Below are 24,290 nucleotides of genomic sequence, written 5' to 3' on the forward strand. Positions count from 1 at the left end.
AATTTGAGATCCTGCACCAGCTATTAACTGTCTATGAAGTAGTAATCACATTCCACAAATAAAAGTCCATTCACAGAAAGTGCTGTCAAGTCGCATCTTAAGTTCTTTTAAATAAAAGAACTCCACCCAGCAACACTTGAAACAGTAAAATTAGTTTGGTGTTCTGGGACATGTGGTTTGCTACACAAGGTTGTTACATATTTATTTAGATTCGTGGTGGAATCTATCACAGCATGTTTAGGTGTAGTCACAACCTTTGACAGGTTTTTGGTTTTTAACGCAATGTAATAGGTAGGAAAAGAAACTCTTTTTGAGTAAGGTTTCCCACTATTTATTCACTCTTCCAGAACCCATGCCCTCCTGACAAGAATTTCCAAATCCCAACAGTCTTGGAGCAAAGGACAAACGACACCCTTAAGTCCCACCCTTAGCCCAGGTTATTTGTCCACCCTTCCACTAACCCGAAGTCTCGGTTTCCGCCCGCCCACTGCTTGAGGGACGTTACATCCTGCTTCGCGTTTACTTTTACGACAGTTTTCCGACCTAGTTGGCGGCCGCTACTGCCGTATTTCACAGGGCTTCTGGACTTGAGAACTTGAGGTTGCTTCGGTGATTGCGTCGCTTTAGGGTAAAGGCATATGGTGGTGACCTTGTCTTCTGGACTGGGATGAACCGCGCTCCTGGTGAAAGCAGGGAAGCCGAGCTAAGCCATGGTAGGTTCAACCTTTGGTCTCCCGGTTAATCTCCTGCCCAGGCCTGAGCCTCAGCTCCTGGCCTCGGAGGAGTGGAGCAAAGTTGTGCTCCCTAGTGCGTCTGTTGGCGGGAGGTTTAGGTCCCCGGAGTGTCACAGCCTCCAGGACACAAAATCGTTGGCGCACCCCTCGTGGATTTTGTGTTCTTATACTGTCTTTGGGTAGGGGACGCCAGCCTTGGTCCATGGTCCCTGAGCTCTGGGCACGAAGGCGTTTCTTGAATTCTCAAGTCAGATACTACCGTCAATTTGGAGATTAGTAGAAATGCATTTAATATTATCGAATACATCCTCCCGCTATTTGCTTCTCTTTGCTCTGCCCTTCCTTTCTGGGTCCTACTGACAAAAATTCATTTTCCCTGCTTCCCGAAAATATTTGGGCTTGTCTATTCTTACGAGGCGGGACAGTGTCAAAGGCACTCTGAAAATCTCTTTGCCTATTTAAACCAACATTTTTTTTTTAGCATTGAAAACTCCCTTTATAAATAGTTTTACTTTTTCTATCATACTTTTTTTTTAACCTTTATTTTTATATGGTGCTGAGGATCGAACACAGGGCCTTGCACAAACTGAGCCACCACCCCAGCCCCTCTATCAGTCTTATTTCACTGTCATGATTGAACTTTAAACTTCATTGAAATAAGCTTTCAAAGGAAGGGAATCATTCTTTTCACTGTTGTAAATAATACTGTTGTAGAGGTAAATAATAGATCAACTTACCCTCTGATATTTACAGTGAAAATGATACCTTTGTAATGCATCTATTAATAAGTTATAGTATTATAGGACTATTGGATAGAATATATTCACCTTAAAAGATTGCTTCTCCCATTGAAATGAAACTTGTACCGAGTTAGGATGGGGAAATGGGTATGATAAGGGTAGGAATTGAAAAAGTAAATGCTTACATTACATTTTCTTCCCCCTTACCAGGCCAGCACAGTGGTAGCAGTTGGACTGACCATTGCTGCTGCAGGATTTGCAGGTTTGTTTTTGGTTTGGGGATGAAAGTGAAGTAGGGAGACTGGGGATTTACTTACTTATCCTGTTACTTTTGGTTTTAGGCCGTTACGTTTTACAAGCCATGAAGCACATGGAGCCTCAAGTAAAACAAGTTTTTCAAAGTCTACCAAAATCTGTAAGACTTACTAAACATTTGTTTGTGATTTTGCTAACTTTGCTACCTGTGTTTGAAGTGTAGAACCATAGTTTGAAGGGAGAATTTCCAAACACCCACGAAGTCAGAATATGACTTTGGACCCCTTCTCTTGCTTCCTATAAAGGGTGTAGTAGTTGCAAACTTTGTAATTGTGCTACACTAAGAAATCAAATGTTGTCTGTTGGGGCATGTGTAATTCTATTATTATGAAAGTTAATTACCACTTTGCTTTTTTACATCATCACATTTTTGCCTTCATCTCTGCATCACAAGCACAGAGGGACTGAAAGTGATCCATTCTTAAGTGTGTGACCTTGGCTCTAACATGGCATATCTATCTATTTAATCTATTAGGACTCCTTTATCTCAAAAGATCTCCAACCAGCTGTGTGTGGTGGCACACAGCTCTAATCCCAGATACTTGGGACACTAATGGAGGAACATTGCAAGTTGAAGCCCAGCCTGGGCAGCTTAATAAGATCCTATCTAAAATGAAATTTTTAAAAGGAGGACTGGTAATTGTACCTTATAACATCCCTGGGTTCAAACTCCAGTATGCCCCCCCCCCTCCTCCATCCAAATCCTATTGATCAAAATTTTTATCTAGAATATGGCTTTCTGGGAATGGTCCTCCCTTTACTTCTCAAACAACTAGCATTAATACTGTGCCTTTAACATATTCCCAAGATACTTTGTGTCGGATGGAAAAATAAAGTTTTAATAGTCACTTAAATGTTTTTTGCTACTAATTACTCTGAAATAACTGGAAATTATTCTCTGAAATGTCGAGTTTTCATCTAACTCTGTGGACAGACTCTTTAGACTTTTTGCTTTTTTAAGAAACAGTTTATTAAATAATCTTTCCTTATGAATGCATTTCCTCTTTCAGGCCTTCAGTGGTGGCTATTACAGAGGTGGGTTTGAAACCAAAATGACAAAACGGGAAGCAGCATTAATACTAGGTGTAAGGTAAACATTCCTCACGTTTGCTTTTTTTACAACTCTAGAGAATTTTATCCCTGGAGAATTGATTTGTGTCAGTAGAACCTTGCTGCTTAATCCATGTGTTTTTAATGTCTGGACGCTCCTGCCAAATGAGAAAAGCACCCTGGGAAAGCAGCACATTTTCATTTACTGAAAGAAACCTTACAGATTTGCATAATATTGCTCTCTGTAACTTAAGATGTTTTAGTGGTGAAAACCTGTCTTCATTTCCTTTCCTCAATAAAAGGGTTGTTGTAAAAAGTGTGTGTGTGTGTGTGTGTGTGTGTGTGAAATGCATTTGTGAAAGTGCAGTTTTTGTGTTGAGGATCCAAAGCAACTTTTCATTTCATACTGTTTTGTTGATTTACTATAGTTTCATTTAGTTAGCCCTCATATACATTTTTTTATATCATCCAAAAGTAGACTGAAATGATACCCTTTCCTCTTTTAATCAGCCCTACAGCCAATAAAACAAAAATAAGAGATGCTCATCGACGAATTATGCTTTTAAATCACCCAGATAAAGGTAAGTAATCACTTCATGTGTTGGAGTGACCCAACCTCCCCTCTCTCCCTGATTGGGGGTTGAACCTAGGGTAATTTTACCACTAAATTGAAAACCCACCCATTTTTATTTTGGGACATGGTCTAAGTTGCTCCAACTGGCGTAGAGCTTACAAATCCCTCAAATTCCCAAATAGCTAGGATTACAGGCATGTACCACAAAGGGCTGACAAATTTTATAATTAATTCTTGGCTGTTGAAATGCCTGAATTTGCTCATGAACAATGTTTTGATATCTATAACTGTGATGAAATGAGACTGCTACTAATGATGGTCACAGATCCGACTAGGTTTGGGGGCGTGGGGTGGCCTACATTCACAATGTTAATTTCAGTTAATGAAACTGATTCACACACACCTCCCCTTTGGACACTTTGAACTGCAGGTTGCTAGGTAGAAATCTAAGGTATGTATTACTGGTTCTGTTGAAATCAAATAATTCCTCTGAATGACAGAGTACAAAAATCCAGTGCATAATCCTTTCACTTATGAGTTTTGAGGATTCTGGATCTGAGGTATAACCCATAAACATCTTTTTCTACAAAGTTTCCTATTAACAGTGTTTGGTGATCTTCAATCCATACAGCCCGAACAGAATAGCAGTACAGCAGCTATAGAGATCTTGAAAGGTCAGTTGTTAGAAAAACCATAAAGGACAGAAGGAAGGATGTGAAGTACACTGGGGTCCTTCCAACACAGAACTTTTGAGAATAAAAGTAGGTTTATAGGATTTCAAAAGCAAACACACAGCCAGGCATGGTATTACACACTTGTAATCCCAGTGGCTCATGAGGCTCCTGAGGCAGGACTGCAAGTTATGAGCCAAAAAAGGGCTGGGGATGTGGCTAGTGGTAAAGTGTCCCTGGGTTCAATCCCTGGTACCAAAATAAAAGCACATGTGGCATTGCTAAAAACCCAACCAGTTTTTAAGCATATTTCTGTGGAAATCTCTCAGGAGAATTATTTCATTGACCACTGGTCATCTATATTATATATTTGATGATCAAGTTGCAGTCACAGTATAACTTTACTGAATAGAAGGTTAAAGCCCATTTTATAACTATTCCTTTTTTCTTTCTTCCTGTAGGAGGATCTCCTTACATAGCAGCCAAAATCAATGAAGCTAAAGATTTATTAGAAGGTCAAGCTAAAAAATGAAGTAAATGTATGATGGATTTTATGCTCATTAATTTATGTATATGAGTACTGATTTTTTTTAATAATAAAACTCCTCAGAGCTCCAATTTTTAAAAAATGATTAACCACAAGCTAAAATAAAAGCCTTGGTATAATTTCAAATTTGAGGATTTTTAAAATCAGACAATAGTGTTTACAGATTAATATTCAATAATTACAGAAAGATACATGTGATGTTAGGAGAAACATTATTCATTATTATTCATTACTCATTTATTATTTGCACGTATGGTGCCCATATGTGCTCTTAAGGCACAGTTCTTGCTCTAAAGCAGCCAGTCTAATAGGGGACTAAAATATTATGGAGTTGCACACAAACTGTTGAAGCAGGTAATTCTTACTACCTTTGAGGAAAAACTACTCAAGATACTACTGGCCTACTTGAATTCTTAAGTAAATTTAGCCACAGCTCTGACCTAAGAAATGTCCTAGGTATGTAAAACTATGAAAATATGAAAGATTTCTCAGTACAGGTCTGTTTTTAATCAGAATTATTTATATAGTATACAGCTAGTTTCTTAAAGACATACTGACCATTGATCAATTATCCCTTTTCTTTTTTACATAATGCAGATTTTTTGTAGTTATAATCAAGTTTAAACATCATTAGTGAAACTGAAATTTATTCAATGTCAAAATATTGTATGTCTTGGACTATTTAGAATTTATACACTAATTTCAATGACATTTCAAGGCAGACAATTTAACAGTCTGACAAAATATGAAAGGGTCTTAAACAACCTGTATAAAACATCTATAGTAAACTAGCCAGTGATCCTCAATTTCTATCTAAACTTACCTAAGTCATTGTAAAGTTCTTTAATGTAGAAGAAAAAGGTTTTGAGGGTGACAGTAGGGACAGTAACCAAATTTAGTGCTGAAATAGCTCTTTGGTTTACTTTCCTCCCTGTATCCTTATCTGATGAAATCTGTAGGTTATAAGGAGGCACTGGCTTCTAAGGCTTTGTGTAATATCAAAGGGTGGGGGCGGGGATAAAGATACATTTAGTCCTATTGTATTCACAGCACTTGCATTCTTTTAAGTCATTGTGAACATTGAATTACTCAACTCTAAACCACTTGTTATTAGGGGAAATACAGGCTCCTTTTAAAGTCTCTGGTCATATTACACAAACCGATCAATACTTAAACTTGTTTTATTTATGTTTCTATTTTAAGACACCCTATTTTATATTTTTGCTTTATTAATATTGAACTCACTCAACAGCACTATATAACTCACACTTGGCATATGATAGCCTTTTTTTGCTTTTAGGAAAACTAGATAATGCTTCACTGCTATGGTTGTGAGCCATCTTAAACAGAGAAATCACCAAAAACAATAACAAAAAAAAAAAAAAAACACAAAGTATGAGAGCTGAAACAAGTATGCACAAGACTGCCTTGTTTCGATGCATGATGTGATTCAGTTTTTTGCCACTATGCAAATGTTCAAAAATGACAAAGTCACAGGTATTGATTTAGAAGTTAAAAATTTCAGTGAATATGTGAATTCACAAATAAGGAATCCACTAATAAAGAAGACTGGCTGTGTTATGGCTTACTAACCTTTTATTTCAGTTCTTTGGACTAATAAACTTTCCATGAAGAAGAGCTTAAAGAGGAGACAGTATCAGTCCATTTTCCACAAATAGTGTGATAATATGCCCACAGGCAATCAAGCATTAACTATAAAAAAAGACAGACTTAATAGATACAAATACTTTCAAGTGTTTAATACAAATAGCATACCTGTTTTACCACAGGTATTAAGAAACTACGTTAATACTAAGGAACAGACCTCAATTTTCTTTCACACATTTATTTTCTCTAGGCTTACCATTTTCAAGTAGAAGAACCCATACTTAATTAAAAGCTATAAGCAAAAAATGTTTTAAATAACATATGTGAGGGCTGTAGACCATAGTGGGTAAGTTGATTCAAATGTGACTGAAACAAAGTTTTTCTAATTGGTATTTTCATATAAAATACTAGAATCTTTAAAATCTGCTAGCATTGTGCTAAAGCATTGTCACTGTATGGTTTTTAGATAAATGCCAAAGGCAAAGTTCCACGCACTTATACTCAGTACCATGGTACCATTCACAATTCCGATAACCCAAACATATTTACCTTGGTTATACCAATATGAGTCTAGTACTTGTCCTTAAAAACCTATTTTGAGACCTTTTTCCTTGCCAATTGATGTTTATAGATTTTGAGAGGAAGGGACTGGCGTATAGCTCACTGGCAGGAAGGCCCTTGTTTCACTCTGAAACCACCTATCCTTGTCTTCCCAAAAAAGTATGATAAGACACCCTTAAAGAAAACAAGATGCAGAATTCAAATCAGATATTTGTAATCATTGCTATGTCTTTCAGCAAGTTCTCTACTGAGGGCTCATACTTTCTCATCTGTAAAATGAAGGATAAATGGCCAACTTGAAAACGGTTGAGGATTCCTCATTTTATGGCTAGGGAAACAAAAACCCAAGAGATAATTTTTTTGAGATTACACAGCTAGTGCAAGTAGAATTAACCTCTGGGTGTCTGATCCAATTCACTATATTCATTTATAACTTGGTACTCTAGTTACTCTTAATAAATATTTTGGGGAAATTACTATCCACAACCTTAACAGACCTGACATATGGAAGGATTGTGTGTCCTTTACACTTTCACTTTTTTCAGGGTTGACATCATTAGGAGGTAAGTACTAAGCTTTTCTTTTCTTTTTTGGTAATGAAAGTGGGCTATGAATGGCCTTAGAACCTCTTTTCTCCCTGTTTAACAAAATTATCTTGCCTGTAAGTATTTTGCAACTGATAGGACTTATGGAAGTAAAGTCATGCAGACCACTATTCCAGAGGACACATCATTTCACAAATATTTGAGAACACTTTTATGAAAAACAGGTCGCATATAAGCACCATACCTGTACATTCATCAGCTGATCATATTTTTTAAGTGGTTTTCTGTCATTCTTAATTTCTTATTAAAAGAGGAGGATATAGAAAACTAGAAGCAGGGCTGGGGATGTGGCCCAAGCGGTAGCGCGCTCGCCTGGCATGCGTGCGGCCCGGGTTCGATCCTCAGCACCACATACAAAGATGTTGTGTCCGCCGATAACTAAAAAATAAATATTAAAATTCTCTCTCTCTCTCTCTCTGTCTTAAAAAAAAGAAAGAAAACTAGAAGCAAAATCACTGACAATTACAAAAAATTTAGTAGCTACCCTAACATAAGGCAAAAGCATAAATATGTTAACTGCCATACTGAAGTGCTATACTGTGTTCAGCACTGAAATGTATGCTCTACCCTAAAAACCTTACATTAGAAATATTTAAAAATAAAATGCACTGCAGCACCATGCTTCTTTCATTCATGGTTAAGCATTATAGGATAGAACACTTCTACTTCAACTCTGAGAGCTGACTTACCAAAAGCATTCTGCAAAAGCCTATGGAAGGCTTTTTGTATGTATATAAAACATAGCATGCATCAAGCACAAACAAGCCTCCCAACATATTATTTCTGTGGAGAAGTCAGAGGTGGGCTCAAAAAAGTGAACTATAGGAAGAAATCTGAGGTATAAGTTTAAAAAAAAAAAACTATTTAAAATGCTAGATTGTGTAAACTATGAACTGAGTAACCTTGAGTACCAAGAAACATAAATGAGCTAAGCTCTGCTTTTAGTTGTTGCAGTTATGCACAGTGCTGTTTTTATGCTCAGGGCCTACTGTTGCCTTAGAAACAGAATATAAGTAGTGCTTCTATCCTGTTAACCTATTATATCTGAGCACAATAAGGTAACAGTCCAGTATTATGGTATAACCTGGTACATGTTAACACTTTTTTATCCCCTAGAAAATAGCAAGTCATTTGAAAGATAAAGCTCATATGATTTGCAGTATAAGCCCCAGGCAACAAGTATAAATTGGTTTAGAAAAACTACTGAAAATATTTTTATGAAAATGGTCCCTAATCTAAAAAAGTAGTAGCTGCATTTTATAATTCATTAAGTGTAAAAATTTTTAAAAAAGGTAAAGTACAGAAAATATTTTACCCGAGGTTAACAAAAAAAAAAAAAACCACTGAAATAGAAATTCAAGCTATTTAGTGCATTTAATAGTGGGGCATTTAAGAGCTAGGAAGATAGAAAACGTATTTTGGCCATCTTTAGGTAGCAGTCTTACCTAATTGGAAATGCCTGGGAATGGATACATGTAAAACACATCATTTTAATTCAGCATACTCTTTATGAGAATACAAGACATATGGTTAATGTTACACTCTGTGACACATGATTAGACTAAACTTAATATTGAAATGGCCCTGGAAACACCAACTAGTCAGTCTAGCCCTCCTTGGAGGCAGAGAAAAAAATTAGGCAAGACTAAAATAGTAGTTCCCAACTGTGTACTATTAACTTATAACATCTATTTGAATCTGAGGAGGAAAAAAGACAAATGGAATATGATAAATTATAAAACTGCATTAGTTATTCCCAGTGGACTTTTCAAGCCCCTATTTTAGGAACAGCAGAAGAACCTGACTCTTTTTAAAAAACAAATGTTTTCCTACAGATTATATGTACCTCCATCATCCAGTAATCAGAAGTTTTCTGGATGCCTGGGCTCTACTGAATTTCATACTTAAAATATGCAATTAGGTTGAACCACAGGAAATTATTCATAGATTTTAAATTCTAACTATTACGTGGCAATTTTCTCTTGTTCAATACATGGACCAGCAGAGGGCAGTTTCAAGTTAACACCACTTGCCAAAAATCTGACTACAGCATATCACACTCACTGCTTTATTACAGCAGTACCTAAAATACAACCCAAAATATTACCATAGGTTAATAATGGGTTCTGAGGAAACTACAGTCCATTCAAACACACAACCTAATAAGGAACTAAAATTCTTAAAGAAGTAGTACATTCACTATTATCAATATTTAAAAAAAAAAAAACATTTTAAGAATAAAGAGTGAGACTTACTAACAAAACAAATATCCTATCCATTTCTAAGTTTCAAGAAGACTTAATAGAAAAGACATAGAAAATTCAAGTAATTTTCCAGCCAGGAAGCAGTGGTACACACTGGCAGGAGGGCTGTAAGTTCAAAATCAGCCTCAGCAATTTAGCACCTATCTTAAAATCTAAAAACAAAAATAGGGGGCTGGGGGAGGCTTGAGTTGTGCCTCAGTGCCTAAATTTAATCCCTGAGTTTAATCCCTGGTACCAAAACAAAGTAATCTTCATTTACTGTAATTTCCAATAACATTAACCATCTGATTGGCACTGGGCTTGATGCAATGTATCCAGTTTTCCATTTATTTATCCTTAGTATAATTATAAACGTAGTTCAGAGAATTACCTCCAAAAAGGCCTGAATATGCCTGCATGTGACAAAAATGGCACAATTTCCAAAACCAAGTGTAAATTTTAATTAATCTAGCAACTTGATAGACACTCTTCTGTTCTAAAACCATGGTCAAATAAGAAACAAAAATCATCTGTCAACATCTGCTTAATTAAGTGTTGGAACCTGCCTAGAAAGACTATTATCTATGAAGATCCAGAATACAAAAATTAAAAACATCAGCTGCTTTTGACTTAACCACAGCTTATGTTTCATTATTCTTCAGTTCTTTTGCTTACCTAAGCTTCACCTGTACTATTTTTTAAAATACATTTCTTTAAGCAGGGCACAGTGGTGCACACCTGAAATCAAGAGATTTGGGAGGCTAAGGCTGGATGAGCAGAAATTTGAGGCCAGCCTCAAATTTAGCACTCTGAAACTGAGTGAGGTACAAAGCAACTTGGTGATATCCTGTCTCAAAAGTGAGAAGGGGCTAGGGATGTAACATCCCTGGGGGTTCAATCCTCAGTACCAAAAGAAAAACATTCATCTAAGCAACCACCCTCAGCTTTCACCAAAAGCAGTAGTTAAGGTGTAAATTTCACATTAAAATACATGCAAATGTAAGATCACATATCCTTGTACTTAAGACAAATGATATCTAGTCAGAGGCAACACCTCCCAGAACAGTTTTTCTTTTTTTAAGGCTTTAAAAACATACCTAAAAGAAGAATCCTTAGCCTACCCAAGGTTATTAGAATGATCACACCATCCCTGCGCCTAATCTTCAGCTCCAGCATAATAGTTCAGGTTCTAAATGACTTCACATATATGCTGAAAACACTGAGATGCACAAGATCTTCCATTTCTACTTTGTTTTCCTTTTGTATTTAGTGTATATGACAAGTACTCCCCATTATATCTAACTAGGATAGCAGCCAAGAATAGACGCCTCTCAAAGTTTAAAAGGCAACCTGAATCCAACTACTTCTAGGGAGAGGACTTTTCAGGGGAGAGGACTTTTCACTAATACATCTGAATCTGAGTGTTTTTTGTTTAAAACAATCTAAGGTATGCACACCCCAAATTTGCTTCAGTACATTTTTTAAGAACAAATCACTGAGTGTAGTCATTTGTAAACTAAATGAAATCTCAAGTTATTTCTTAAAAGTATGATTAACTAAATACTGCTACTCTCATAAAGGGATTCAACTATACTCACTTTTTAAGGTAGTTTCTTCCTTTCCAATGGAACAATCTTTATGAAAAAAAGACTTTAGCGAATCTGACTGTTCTGCATGGAAGAAAATGAAAAAACATTTTTTCTTCATACCACATTTACCAATTTGGGGATTAATTAGAATTCTTCACAAACTGGGGACATAGCTCAGAGGCCCTGGATTCAATCCCCAGCACCATAAAATTTTTGAAAATAAAACTAATTGTGGAGGGCCCTTTATAGTTAATTGATAACCCACTTATGGAAAAGAACAAAAGGCCAACAATTTGTTTTTAACTTTAACAGATTATGTATACTTAAAAGGTTTGAGTAGTTTTTAAAAATCAGAATATGAATAGAAAAACTGAAGGAATTTCACTACTCATACATTACTTAAAAATTATCACTTATCAGGAACCACTAAGTTTTCAGGGGAAAAAAACTAATAACCAGCACATTTTAACCTCAGTGAGAATGTATTTGAGGGTCAGGGTTACACACACATGGGCAGGGCAAACTGTACATTTTTAACTATACCCTGAATTATCCTTTAGGTCATATAAATCAAAATCACATTTTTATGCACATAACAAACTATGCACATAAAAATCATTTTAGCTGCCAAATGACAAAACTGAGTGACTATCCCTTCTCATTCAGTGGTCCCTGTGACATCATAGAGAAAAACCCTCCCACAAATGCACATTTCACTTGACCCCACAACTAGTTATATAAATTATTACTCTATATTAAATTTCACATAAGTCTGTTCATGAAATTGAGCCTTCTAGCTAAAATACTCGTTTTCAATGAATCATTCAAAATTATATCCTTGTAATTCAAAAGGCAAACTGCTGACCTATTCCTTATTTAAAAATTGCTTACCATAATTTTTAAAAATAATTTTCAATAGAATTAAAGGCAAAAGTAAAAATCTGGCTTCTACCACCCAACTCTTGATATTCCTTTGATCAGAATTTGATACAAAGATTTCCCCCTAATATCAAATGTATTGTTAACTACCTAAACCATTTAACAGACTAAACTTTGAATGTTAAGATTTCTGAAGATTCATAACAAAATGATTAAATAGCCAACTGACATTTTAATTCTATGTATGAGCAAGGGTAGATGCTTTTTAAAAGCAATCAAAGAATACTATTCTAGGCCTATAAGTAGTTCCAACTACTTTACAACAATTGGCATAAAAAGTAGAAAGTTAAAAATCAGCAAATGGAAGATCAAAGTTTATTTACTACCTGCATACAAAAACATATTGCACATCAAACAACCAAAATCAAAAAAAAAAAAAAAAAAAATTTTAAAAAAGGAAAAGGGGAAAGATACTCTACTGAAGACTAACATGTAGTTTATACAGAACAAACCTTCTGGAAATTGATCTTTTCAGTAGTTCAGGTTATGTCTGATGGACATGACTAATTCAGCTTAGTGTTTTAACTAAAGCTATGTTTGATTTTTAAATACTGTACACTTTAATAAATAAATCAAACAAAGCCTCAATGTAGGAACAGTCACTGCCAATTTCACCCAGTGTCCCTGCAGATGAGCGTTAACAAATGTCTTCCAGTGGTCTGCAGATTTTCTTCAACATAAAGCATTTTAAAAAACACATTAAAACAGACCAGTTTCCAGACTAAACTAATGAAGAAATTACAATTCAGTGCAAAATATTTTAGACTGCATTTCATTCTAGGTTTCCTCAGGTGAAGAAGTGGTTGCATATTATTAAAAATGTAACAAAAGCAGCTAATGCTTTCATAAAGAATATTACGTTAGGGCACCCACCCCACCCACCTCCCCCATCTCTGCCATATTTTGAAAACAAAATAACATTTCCTATAGCCAGCAACTTTTTTTAATGTTACATATACTATTCTCAAGGCACATCTGATGATATATTTTATAACACAGTAGGTGTCAAAGTATGTTTAACATATGATTTCTTCAGGATCCCTCCCCTTTCTGAATTCCAAATGGAGGAACTGAAAGTGCGATGTAAAGACTGGCGATCCATATTCTATCTTTGGCAAGCTTGTACAAGCACTATTGTAAATGTAATGTAAAAGAACTGTAAACTAGGAACTTCTTCAGTTTATGAAACACCATTCAGGACTGCTGATTCTTGAGTGTTCTCTTCTTTTAAGGTATTAATCTTTTCTTCTCCTGGAGTACGCTGCAGCTTAGTAATTTCATCGCCAGAAGCACTAGTTGGGCCATTTATTGCCTTTTCTGAAGGACCATGCTCTTCAATCACATCTTTTGCCTGCCAAAGGGAGACAACTTTTTCAACTTCTTCATAAATGAAATCTATAGCTGAGGAGGAAGAAAATATCTACATATACATTAATTAGCTGATGAAATAAAAACTTAAATTTTGTATGCCATAGTAGATCAAAGAATTAAAAAAGTTCTTAAAATTTAAAACAAATACCAGTATATTCCACTCTCTGGGTCTGTCAACTCAGAATCTCTAGTACCTATGAGTGCCCAAACCACAACAGTATGCATACTACTTAATGAAAATTATACCTAATTTTATTTTAAATCACTGGAAAATTCACCATGTAAATGAATAGAAACAAACAAAAAAAAAATCCTAAGAAAATCATCACTCACCTTTTTGTGAAAGTCAAATCAAATTTCTGACAGCACTTAAAAGAATTCAAACTTTAAAAGTTTATATCAATTACTGAAAAGAGTGATACAACTTTTTGCTCATCAAATGAAGCAAATCGCTATACCCACATTTTGGGCAGACTGAAATTTATAAATGCTAAAAAGTTCTAGCTGAAAAACAGTTTCAGCTCAAGCATACGTATCTTTAGTTACCTGGGGCCAAGAAAAAAATTCAAAAGAGTTCTTTACCTAAAAGAATATTTATCTAATTGGGGGAACAAGTGATCATACAATAAAAAGAATAAATAAATAATAAAGCTAGACCATAGAAAGGGGGAAAAAAAAAACAAAGAGAAAAAAACCCAAAAAAACAAACCAACAAAATAAATAAATAAATAAATATTTTTTTAAACCCTACAGGTTAAAGTCTCCTTACCATTTCTTTCTTGTTTTTAGCCAAAGATTCCCTTGGGAGGTTTCTTTGTCTGCTCTGAGACTCAGCTCTAGAAATATAATCTGCAACTGTGACTGTTAAAGATGAGAAAAAAATTACAGGTGTTGAAAAAATACTTCTAAAATTTATTTATGGATAAAGAGTAATTCACTATTAAAATAAACTAATGGTGGTTAACCCAATTTCAAAATGTTAAGCTGGGTACCACCTTAAACTAAAAACGAAGCTTGAAAAATGTGCCTATGATTTTAGTGCTGACAAAAGAATTTCAAGCTGGAAATTGAGGAAATCTGAAGTCCTCTTTCCCGAGAATCCAACTCTTTCCTTCTGGATTTAATCTAAGGCTGTGGGGCATCTTTGGTATATAAACCCACAACCAAGAATTAGTAAATTCTCATGCAGTGTGGTGTTCTACGCTCAAACGGGTGTTTGCAGTTATTAGTAGGAAAAAAATGGGTAAATTTGGTGTAAATCCTGGGGTTGTATACTTAACTTTACAAATTTCAAAAGATTTACTCTGTGTAACTATGGTATCCAAGTGTGATATTTTGTGATCCCATCTTAATGTTTCAAAACAGAAACTATTCTGATTTAACAATCTGATTTCCTGGTTTAAAAAAAAGTACAAGCAAGCTAAAGATGACAAACCACCACTCTCAAGACGTGAACATTGCTCAGGATTAATAAAGGAGCCAAAGTGAAATCAGTCACCACCTCCCCCTCCCCGCTTTGTCAGTCTTGCTAGGGAGCAATTGAAATGTGTGTGTGTGGCGAAGAAGCAGAATTAGTGGATTAGTAAAGAACTAACCCAATAAAATACCCTAATACTGACTGGCATGCAATAAATGACTTCTGTTCTATAGATTTGGTGAACTAGCCTCATTTTGTATCTCAATTTTTTCTCAACAAGAACTTCAAACTGAGAAATCACTGATTTGAAGAAATGTCAAAAAGAAAAAAAAAGAAAAGAAATAAAAAAAAAAAAAACAGGGCTCTTTGAAATAATTATTTTCTATCACAAAATGTTTCAGGAAATCCCAGATATATTAAAGTGTGTATTTCAAATTATGAGAGCAAGTTAAGTATGTAAAGAATGAAAATAAGTGAATTTTTAAATTGCTTAGAGTCCCTAAATATGTAGAGTACTAATACATCAATTATATGGCGCTAACTAAATCATTTTGAGAGAAGCTGGATAGCAATTATGATATCTTTTTCTTAATTATGAATTATTCACTGTACTAAGATTAAAATCCAAGAACTTTATAGGAAATAAAATCATTTAAAAAGCATGAAAAAAACAACTTAGATCCAAGCATATATCATTTATTAGAAAACCACTAGAAGTGAAGTCTAAAACTCTCTCTTTCCTTCCAAATTACAAGAAACCCACTATGCATATTTTAAATATTTCAAAATAGTTTTACACTTAAATTCATTGCTGATGAATTTATAAACATATTTTGTAATAATTTACAATTTTGGTGACAGGGATTTTTTTATTAGTCTATATTTCATTACTTCTATATATATGGTAACAAAATGATTTTCAGACTTATTCTAGCCATAGTCTGGGGAGCAGCACAATGAACATTTTCTGTTCCAACAGTTCTGGCTTTAGTAAAACCTAGAAAACTCATCATGAAAACTTAACTTAAGATTCTACTAAACACAAAGGAATACTGTTAAATACTGTTAAATTTATATACATCTTGAAATAATTCATTAAGTCCTCTCATCCACTACATATACAGATAAAACAATATACTTTAAAAAGTTATGAAGAGGCACTTAAGCTGAAGTGCTCCCTCCCTTATCCCCCTAAATCAAAGTAAGCCAAAAGAAACCTTATTTTTTTCTAAGGAAAACCTGTTCGTAGCCAATCCTTCTAACAGAAGGGTCCTTAAGTATTCAATACATACTAATATCTTTTCACAATTTATGTAGTATCATTTGGATTCGAGTTTCCTTTAAGGGAGTCCAGAAACTGATGGACAATCATAGGACTGTCATATTCTAACTACAGTAAAAAAAAAAAAAAAAAATGTTCAGTGCTTACTTTATACCAGGTGTAATAAGAAATTTTGAGCAACCGAGAATAAATTCAGTGAAGATGTTTTTAAAAGAATGTCAATTAACTTTAAATGGAAGCTGCCTCCCCTTAAAACTGCTGCCAGGAACAAAGAAAACAATTGGTGCTTGTTTCACCCACTCTGTGTCCCTATCTTTTCTGAAGGAAGAAGCAAACAAGAGAATGTAAGGCATTTCAAAAGAAACACAGTAATCCCAAAGAACAGAGTAAAATAGGAACAGGTGCGGAATGCAAGACAAATAAATGTCCAAAACATTGAAAATTTATATTCATACCATTCAGAAAATTCTAATTTTCAACAAATTCTACTACTTTAATCTTCTAGACCAGTCACCTCATTAGTAAATTATGCTGTAATTCATTCTATATTAACAACATAATATGGTTAAATTTTCATAGTTATAAAATAGGGATAGGAAATGCTGTTGTAACCTTTAAAAAGTCTTATTTCTAAGACTATGTATTTCACTAAGTGAGGAAAGGCAAGTGTACAAAGAAATAAACATTTTCTGTACAGTTTTGTCTTTACTGATAGTGTTTAATCCCTTTTAAAATTCCATCTATCTTTAAAACATGAACTTTCCAGAATGGGAACTAACAATCTTAAGCGGTTTTCCAAAGAGTTTCTACAACCACTAACTTAAAATGTTAGAATTTACATTATTTGGAAAAACACATGAAAGAATTTGTTTTTGGAAAGAATGCAAAAACTGGTTTGAAAGGGGTTTATTTGTGATGCACACAATTTCTTCATGGTGAATACACATGTGATTCTCTATATAGGAGAAATGGAATTATGTTTGAAACAATTTGTGGCTACTAAAAATTATGACTACAGAAAATAAATCAACACTGTAAAACTAAGTAAATACTATTAATTTCACTAGTTAGTAGGTGTAAAGGAAAAGGCAGCACACTACAATAAAACCAAAAATATAACATGCATTCCTCAATGAGGAATAGGACACAGGTATTTTTCTCTTTTGTATTTTTTTTTTAACTGTGGGTATTAAATTTCCCACAAAAATGAGGTTCTGAATCCAGTATAGTAAGCAGGCACCATGCAAAATCTGCCCAGTTTTGCCTATCAATCTTAATTACAACCTACAAAATAGTGCCTGGGATGGTAAGACCCATCTCAAGTATGAAGAACACATCAAGTTAACAAACTAATGGTTTTCTCAACATTATTTCTGTGTAAAAAGATTAAGATACAACATTAGTTCAATTAGACTGGTTACTAAACATTTACATTGAGAGGTAAAAATGTACTTTCTTAAAGACTAGTAGTCTCATTAGTTGAATACAATTTATGCAGTGCAAATTTTCTATATGCACACGTGTACACATGTAAATATGTTTAGAATGCAGACACAGGACATTTTTTTTCATGCTTATGACCTGACGTCAACAGGTCCACTCATGTTACCTGGCTGTCTATCTTCTGCCTGACCCCTGAAACGACGCCTGCGGCTACGATTGCGTCGCTGGGGTTTTTTTTCACTATCATCTGCAATTGCAAAATTTACCATGAACTATTCTGACAAAAAAAAAAAGCAAACAAAAAAAGTATTTCTTTCCTTATTTAAAGAAGGGGAAGAGAAAATTTTAATTAAACATCAAAGATAGAACAATATTGACAGGATAAACATTATACAGTTCAAAGCAACCCAAGGAGACTGAAGACGGGATTATCCCCTGGAAATTAAAAAAAAAGTTTTGACACCTAATAAAATTAACCCTTGAACTTAAATTACCATCATTTAAAGTTCTCCACTGCAACAGGGGGTTTAGTATTTACCAATATTAATCACATTTTAGCCCTTCAAAAATTAATTATGATTCTTGATATATAAACCTTTACTAGTGCCATTTATAATAATTTTAAGAAGACAAGCTGAAAGTTTGACTTTGATTTTGGTTTGGAAACCGTAGGAGCAGTTGGAATACTTGTATTGACTTAATGGCATTAAAGGGCACTTTAATAATAAAGCTCCCAGTTTCAAATACCTATAATAAATCTGAGAACTAGATACACAAAACAGACTAAAAGCTATATAGCTTGTTTGAAACTCTAGAAAAAGTCATTTAAGAATTGCATATTTTTCAAAAAAATTTGTTAACAATTATTTTACAATTTTATATGTATGTATATATACATATTTATATATTTATATCTTTTCCCTAAATGCTTACATACCTAGCCCATTTTCATTAACTGAAGCTGTATCAGATTCAGTCATTCCATCCATCAGAACAGCATCTTCATCAGTCCTTCGTCTACGAGACCGCCTACGACGGTTAGTACTGTGATGAGATTCGCTGGCATCAGTGTCTGCAGTTTGATCTGATTCTGTATTATCAAGTAAGCTGTATGGATTGCTGTCTGGATCTTTGAGCACTATATTCATGTCAGAGGCAAGAAATATTTGTTTAAGAGGGCTGCAGTTATGAATGTTTTGATCTACAACAACTAAAGGTAAATAAACTTCAATATCCCCCAATAAAAAACATACTGTCTTCAAATAAAATGTTTTCAGTATCACTGTTTTACCTGGAAGATAACAAGGATGATTAAATAAGAAAAGATTTAAATGAAGATGAAAATTATAAAGCAGAAGTAAGCAGACAGCTTCCTAATATTTCCTTTGACTTTTTAAAAATTGCACATGTATATACAGAAACAAGATTCAACCAACCCGAGATCAAAAATAAGTGGAAAACACTTTTGTCTATACACCAGTATATAATGTATAGACTCTTTTTCCATCACTATTCCCTAAATACAGCAAAATAACTATTCAAATATCATTTACATTGTATCAGATATTACAGATTACCTAAAGATCACTTAATTATGTGGGAAGATGTGCTTTGGTTATATGCACTTTCCCATGTTGTATTATACAATGGGCCTGATCATCCAGATTTTTATTTGTAGGAGAGATCCAAAAAATCTATCCCTCACAGTACTTAGAGATGACTATATTGAGATATAGTGTTATTCTGCCAATTCTGACATTGACATTCCAAGGTAATCCTACCCCTTGAGAAATAAAAATGAAATAAAATACAAATTCAGCTAATATACATTACTTCTGAGAGCTCTTATACCATTTATGGACTTCCTTTGATGTCATGCTAATGCATATATATAAATAACATTCAGCACCTGTACTTCATGATGTAACAAGAATCTATTAATTACAAACTAATCAAAACAAGTCCACACAAAACATCAAATTAAGGTTGAAATTCTAACAAGTTATGGAAACAAATGTTGACTTATATTCTAACTCTAGGAATGAAACAAGAAGGTGGTGTGAGAGTGGAAAAGTTAAAACTTTGAAGATATAATTCAAAAGAAAATTACCCATCTTACCTATGAGCATTTACTGCCTCCAACAAGCAAATTATAGAAGAAATTCACCTAAGTCATGATTTTTCCTAAGCTTCCTTTCATAACAGCTAAGGAGCATCCTTGCAAAAGACACTAAAGCTTATCTACTAACTATAAACACTAGGTAAAGTGCATTTATTTTACAATTTGGCTTACAATAATTTTAAAGCACCTGGTAACAGTGCACAATGTATTAAAATATAAAAACTATCTTCCTGAAAGCCTATAAAACTAAAGTTAGGGTTCAATGAAGATTACAGTGGAATCAGAAAGAACCTGGAACAGCTGCCATAATTTTGTTACTAATTTGTTCTAGTTTTTATAATTTGTAAGCATACTTAACATATACTGAATGTATATACACATTTCTTCCATAATAAAATACTACATAAGCTTAATAGATACAACATTTAAAAAATATTTACTTAAATGGCTATACAAATATACTAATTATCCTTGAAATAACCTAGTCCACATATCCCTGGCAAATCTTTTCTCCAACCCAATCTGCTCATAAAGAACATTATTGGCAACACCTCTACTCCATAAAACTTTTAAAAGCATTAAATTTTTTTTGAGTAAAAAGTTGTTTTATACACCTCAATCTTTAGTCATCTATGCACTCCTCGTCACAACTGTTTCTCAAAATAGAACTGATGTCACAATTTTGCTGTTTCCAAAACAGTACATATTATAGCAGAGAATGCTTTTCAGTTAGTTTTCAATATTAAAATATACAGAAGTATTTATAATTCTGTCCATCAGAATTTTCTGGATCTGGCAAACAATTAAATAACTCAAAACACCTACAGAAAACAAGAAAAACATTCCAATTACACTCTCTGCCACCCAGCTAGCAATAAACATCTAACCCCAAAAAAGGAAAGTCAGTCCAACTGAAAAGTTATGACCTGAGTACTTTAAGTAAACCTTCACTGAAAAATACTCTACAGGACCTTTCTGCTATATGGTCTACTATTTTCCATAAGACAGTGAGTAGAAACAAATTTCCAAGAATGTGTGGCCCTGGGAAATAAATTGGCTTTTGTAGGATTATATAGTTTACAAAGAATGGATGCGGACAAAGTATATCTGACATAGTATATAAAAGACTACCAGAACTGATGGAGGATTTGCCACCACGTGGTCCACCACGACCTCGACCCCCTGAAACACTTCTGCCTCTTCCTCCTGGGCGTCTCCTGCTGTCACGCTGATGTCTGCTCTCCCGATCATCCTCTCCTGCCAATGACCAATCGCTCAGCTCATCTTTACGCTCGGATTCTGTTTCAGAGGGGTTAGACAGCTCAGAATTTGTACCTTGGGAAAGAAAAGTACACAAACCATTTGAGAATTCTTTATTTGAAGGGAGAAAAAAGATTCAATTTTTTTCAAAACTGTTCCCTACAAAGTATCATTTAAATAAGCACAGTAATTGTCTGATTCAAAGAAAGCCAACTGCATGTGATGTTTATTAATGACATTTATACTTTACTAATAGCATAATATGGACTAGTCAAGACAAATTATAAAACGAATTGTTTTGATGTATAGAAACAGCTAATAGAACAATTTAGAAAAAACACATTATTAAAATATACTTAAGGACTGGGGTTGTGGCTCAGTGGTAGAACACTTGCCTAGCATGTATGAGACACTGGGTTCAATCCTCAGCACCATGTAAATAAATTAAGATACTATGTCCATTTACAACAAAATATTTTTAAATATATATACATATATATATGAACAGTGTTAAAGTTTCTGCCCATTGAGGTTTTACTAACCTAAATTGCTGGAAATATATTTTTCAGTGACTGTACATAAGTAATACCATGTTTTAGTACCATCTCAAATTAGAATGAGGTATCTTTTTTTAAAAAAAATCACTAAACAAATTTTAAAGTTTATGAAAAGATAGCTCTCAACAACCAATGTAACCAAAGACACGAACAGTGAGATGGAAATTCATGATTTTAAAAGTTTACCAACAGTTTATTTAATGGTGACCTTCAAACTGCAAAAATTTCTACACTATCATTATCATCATACTGAAATTAAATAATCAGATATATAGACTCTACTGCTACAATACTCATTCACAATTTTCTCTGTGGGTGTGCGCGCACAATTTGTTGGGAATTGAACAAGGGATGCTTTATCACTGAGCTATATCATCAATCCTTTTTATTAATTTTTATGGTCTTGTGAAGTTGCTTAGGGCCTAAGTTGATGAAGCTACCCAACTTGCCAGGCTCCTACCTGGACCTCCTGAGTTGCTGGGATTACAGGCATGCAACACCATGCCCACCCATTTCCATTCTTTTGTAGTTCTGACATGCCATATTCTTCTTCGCATATATCCAAATCTGTCTCCTTCAGAGACTAGGTCAATTTCGAGCTTCAGACCAATTTAACTGAAAACACTCTCTTCCTTACTCTTATTTCCATAGAAAGACTGTGTATTAATCATGCATTGTGTCAAGAGTAGTTCTCTACTTTCCTTTGCCTTCACCCCAAAATTACTTTAAAGCTAGTCTACATAAAAGGTAGAACTCCATCTTTTATTTCTAAATGGCCCAAAAAGCTTAAGTAAATTTTTTCATGCCTCTGAAGTTCATTTGCTCAACTCGCAAGTAAGATTTCACAAAGTACCTTAATGCTGCTTGAAATTTCTAGTCATTTGATAATAAAAGCAAAACACGAGAGCACTTTAGACACAAAAAGTAACAAGGGACAGTGAATGAAAAATAAAGTTTAATAATAAGTCTACCACTTTCTTTCTGCTTTAAAGATAACTCAGCAATGCTTCCCTTTTCTCTTCATGTACTATTAAAATATGGGTATAACTGGTCAATTATAGAAGACTGGGTTAAAAGTTATTAGCTGAAATTACACTTTAGGAAAAAAAATACATCAAGTTTCTATTATTTGCTCTCAAGTCTTTCTCTGTAATGAGAATCTCATGAAAGAAAATGAATCTCCCTTAACACTTATAGAAAATAGGTGGAGAACCAGATGGAAGGAAAAAAAACATTTAAGGATGTCATCAATGTTGGAAATGAAGTCAAGTTACCATTTCAGGAATAGTGAAAAAAGCCTAAAGTATATAAACCTCAAATTTATTTATAAATCTATATATTGTCTGAAAATATTACCTAAATTTGAAGGGAAAAAATAACATTCTTATTTATGAAGCCCAGGGTCACAAGCAAGGAGTTTTTTTCCTTAAATTTAACCTAAAATCTAAGTATTAATTTCAGTAGGTACAAACTGAGGTCAAAAAGGCTAAATGGCTAGTGCTCAGCTTTATTCATATTTAAACACTCAAAAGCTATGATTGGACTTTGCAAATGTGACAAAGTAAGGACCACAAGAGAGAAGGCTGTCTAGGATTGGGGAAAAAGCTTTAAAAATAAAGAACCTTTCTAGCTTGAAAGAAAAATGGTAGCTTTAGAATTCTCCATAATTATTATGATGTGTGAGTGTGGGGGCTGCAATGATGAGGAAATGAACTAAGGGGTACCTTACCCCTGCACTACATCCCCAGATCTTTTTATTTATTATTTTGAGAAAAGATATAACAAGTTGCTTACGTTTTCGCTAAGTTGCTGAGACTGTGTCAAACTTGCGATTATAAGGCTGGCTGGCTTTGAACTTGAGATTTTACTGGTTAATGTTTTTTTTACATGCAGGAAGAATGGCCAAAAATTAAGAAATAGGGGTGGTCTCTAGAAGTTGGAAATGTTAAAGGAACAGATTCCTTCCTAGAGCCTCCAAAAAGGAATATAACCCAGCTGTCACTTAAAAATTTTAATGTTAGCCCAGGAGAACTAGGTCAGATTTCTGAAAGTGTATTTTAAGATAATAAACTTGTATTGTTAAAACCACTAAGTATACAATAAATTACTGCAGTAGCAACAGGAAATAAATAACACTGTTAGAATCACTACAATCATTCCAACCTCTCTGTTTTATAAAATTATAAATCATGATTTTTTTAAAAAAAGGTTTTTGACACCGCTCCAATTTCTAGTGATTTCAACAAATAAACACAACTTCTTGCCTCTAACCACATTTGAAGTCAGACTTCCCCCTTCTAAAACTCCTTTAACAAACAACAAAAAAAACACCTTATCAAAGTGCTCCACATCCATCACTTCATGGTTTTAAGTGCTAAACTAAAAACACTATATTTCATCAAATCCAAGATGTCATCTATTAAAAGATATATTTTGTGCCACTAAAACAGAAAGTGATCAATTTCGATGTCATTCAAGGTAAGGCACCTAATAACTTCAGTGATGCCACACTAACAATTTTTCTTATAGACTCAACAAATATTATGAATTAAAAATCCTTTTGAAATGAAATATTCAAGAATATCTGGCTTTTACTCCTCAAGCTAACTCAATTTCAATAGCTATTTCAAGAAATACAATGTTACGAGTTTTGTAAAGATTC

The 24,290-nt window shown here is 34.1% G+C and overlaps 2 protein-coding genes across 6 annotated transcripts in view; one reads left to right on the forward strand and one right to left on the reverse strand.

Annotated features, from left to right (window-relative positions):
- Positions 1–555: 555 nt before the first annotated feature.
- Dnajc19 (DnaJ heat shock protein family (Hsp40) member C19) lies at positions 556–4,757 on the forward strand. Its single transcript, XM_027942106.3, has 6 exons — positions 556–713; positions 1,685–1,736; positions 1,816–1,889; positions 2,800–2,879; positions 3,350–3,420; positions 4,546–4,757. The coding sequence occupies exons 1-6, from the start codon at positions 711–713 to the stop codon at positions 4,614–4,616; spliced, it is 351 nt and encodes a 116-aa protein (XP_027797907.1). The 5' UTR covers positions 556–710; the 3' UTR covers positions 4,617–4,757.
- A 7,720-nt stretch (positions 4,758–12,477) lies between these two features.
- Fxr1 (FMR1 autosomal homolog 1) overlaps positions 12,478–24,290 on the reverse strand; it is a 68,203-nt gene continuing 56,390 nt past the window's right edge. For 2 of the 5 annotated variants that reach the window (XM_027942105.2, XM_071615444.1), the window contains 5 exons: positions 20,943–21,146; positions 18,627–18,827; positions 17,856–17,936; positions 14,317–14,408; positions 12,478–13,527 (listed from right to left, as the gene is read on the reverse strand). In XM_027942105.2, coding sequence (XP_027797906.2) covers positions 13,357–13,527; positions 14,317–14,408; positions 17,856–17,936; positions 18,627–18,827; positions 20,943–21,146 — 749 coding nt within the window. In that variant the 3' untranslated portion in view covers positions 12,478–13,356. The remainder of the gene's footprint in view (positions 13,528–14,316; positions 14,409–17,855; positions 17,937–18,626; positions 18,828–20,942; positions 21,147–24,290) is intronic. The other 3 variants (XM_027942102.2, XM_027942101.2, XM_027942103.3) reach the window with 2 other exon arrangements.

Source organism: Marmota flaviventris, chromosome 8 (genome assembly GCF_047511675.1).
Source record: "Marmota flaviventris isolate mMarFla1 chromosome 8, mMarFla1.hap1, whole genome shotgun sequence".
NCBI lineage: Eukaryota > Metazoa > Chordata > Mammalia > Rodentia > Sciuridae > Marmota > Marmota flaviventris.

Excerpts from the sequence above, each read along its gene's own strand:
- Dnajc19 (XM_027942106.3), top strand. Across the intron at positions 1,737-1,815 it reads TGCTGCTGCAGGATTTGCAG|GCCGTTACGTTTTACAAGCC; the intron begins GTTTGTTTTTGG and ends TTTTGGTTTTAG. Across the intron at positions 1,890-2,799 it reads TTCAAAGTCTACCAAAATCT|GCCTTCAGTGGTGGCTATTA; the intron begins GTAAGACTTACT and ends TTCCTCTTTCAG.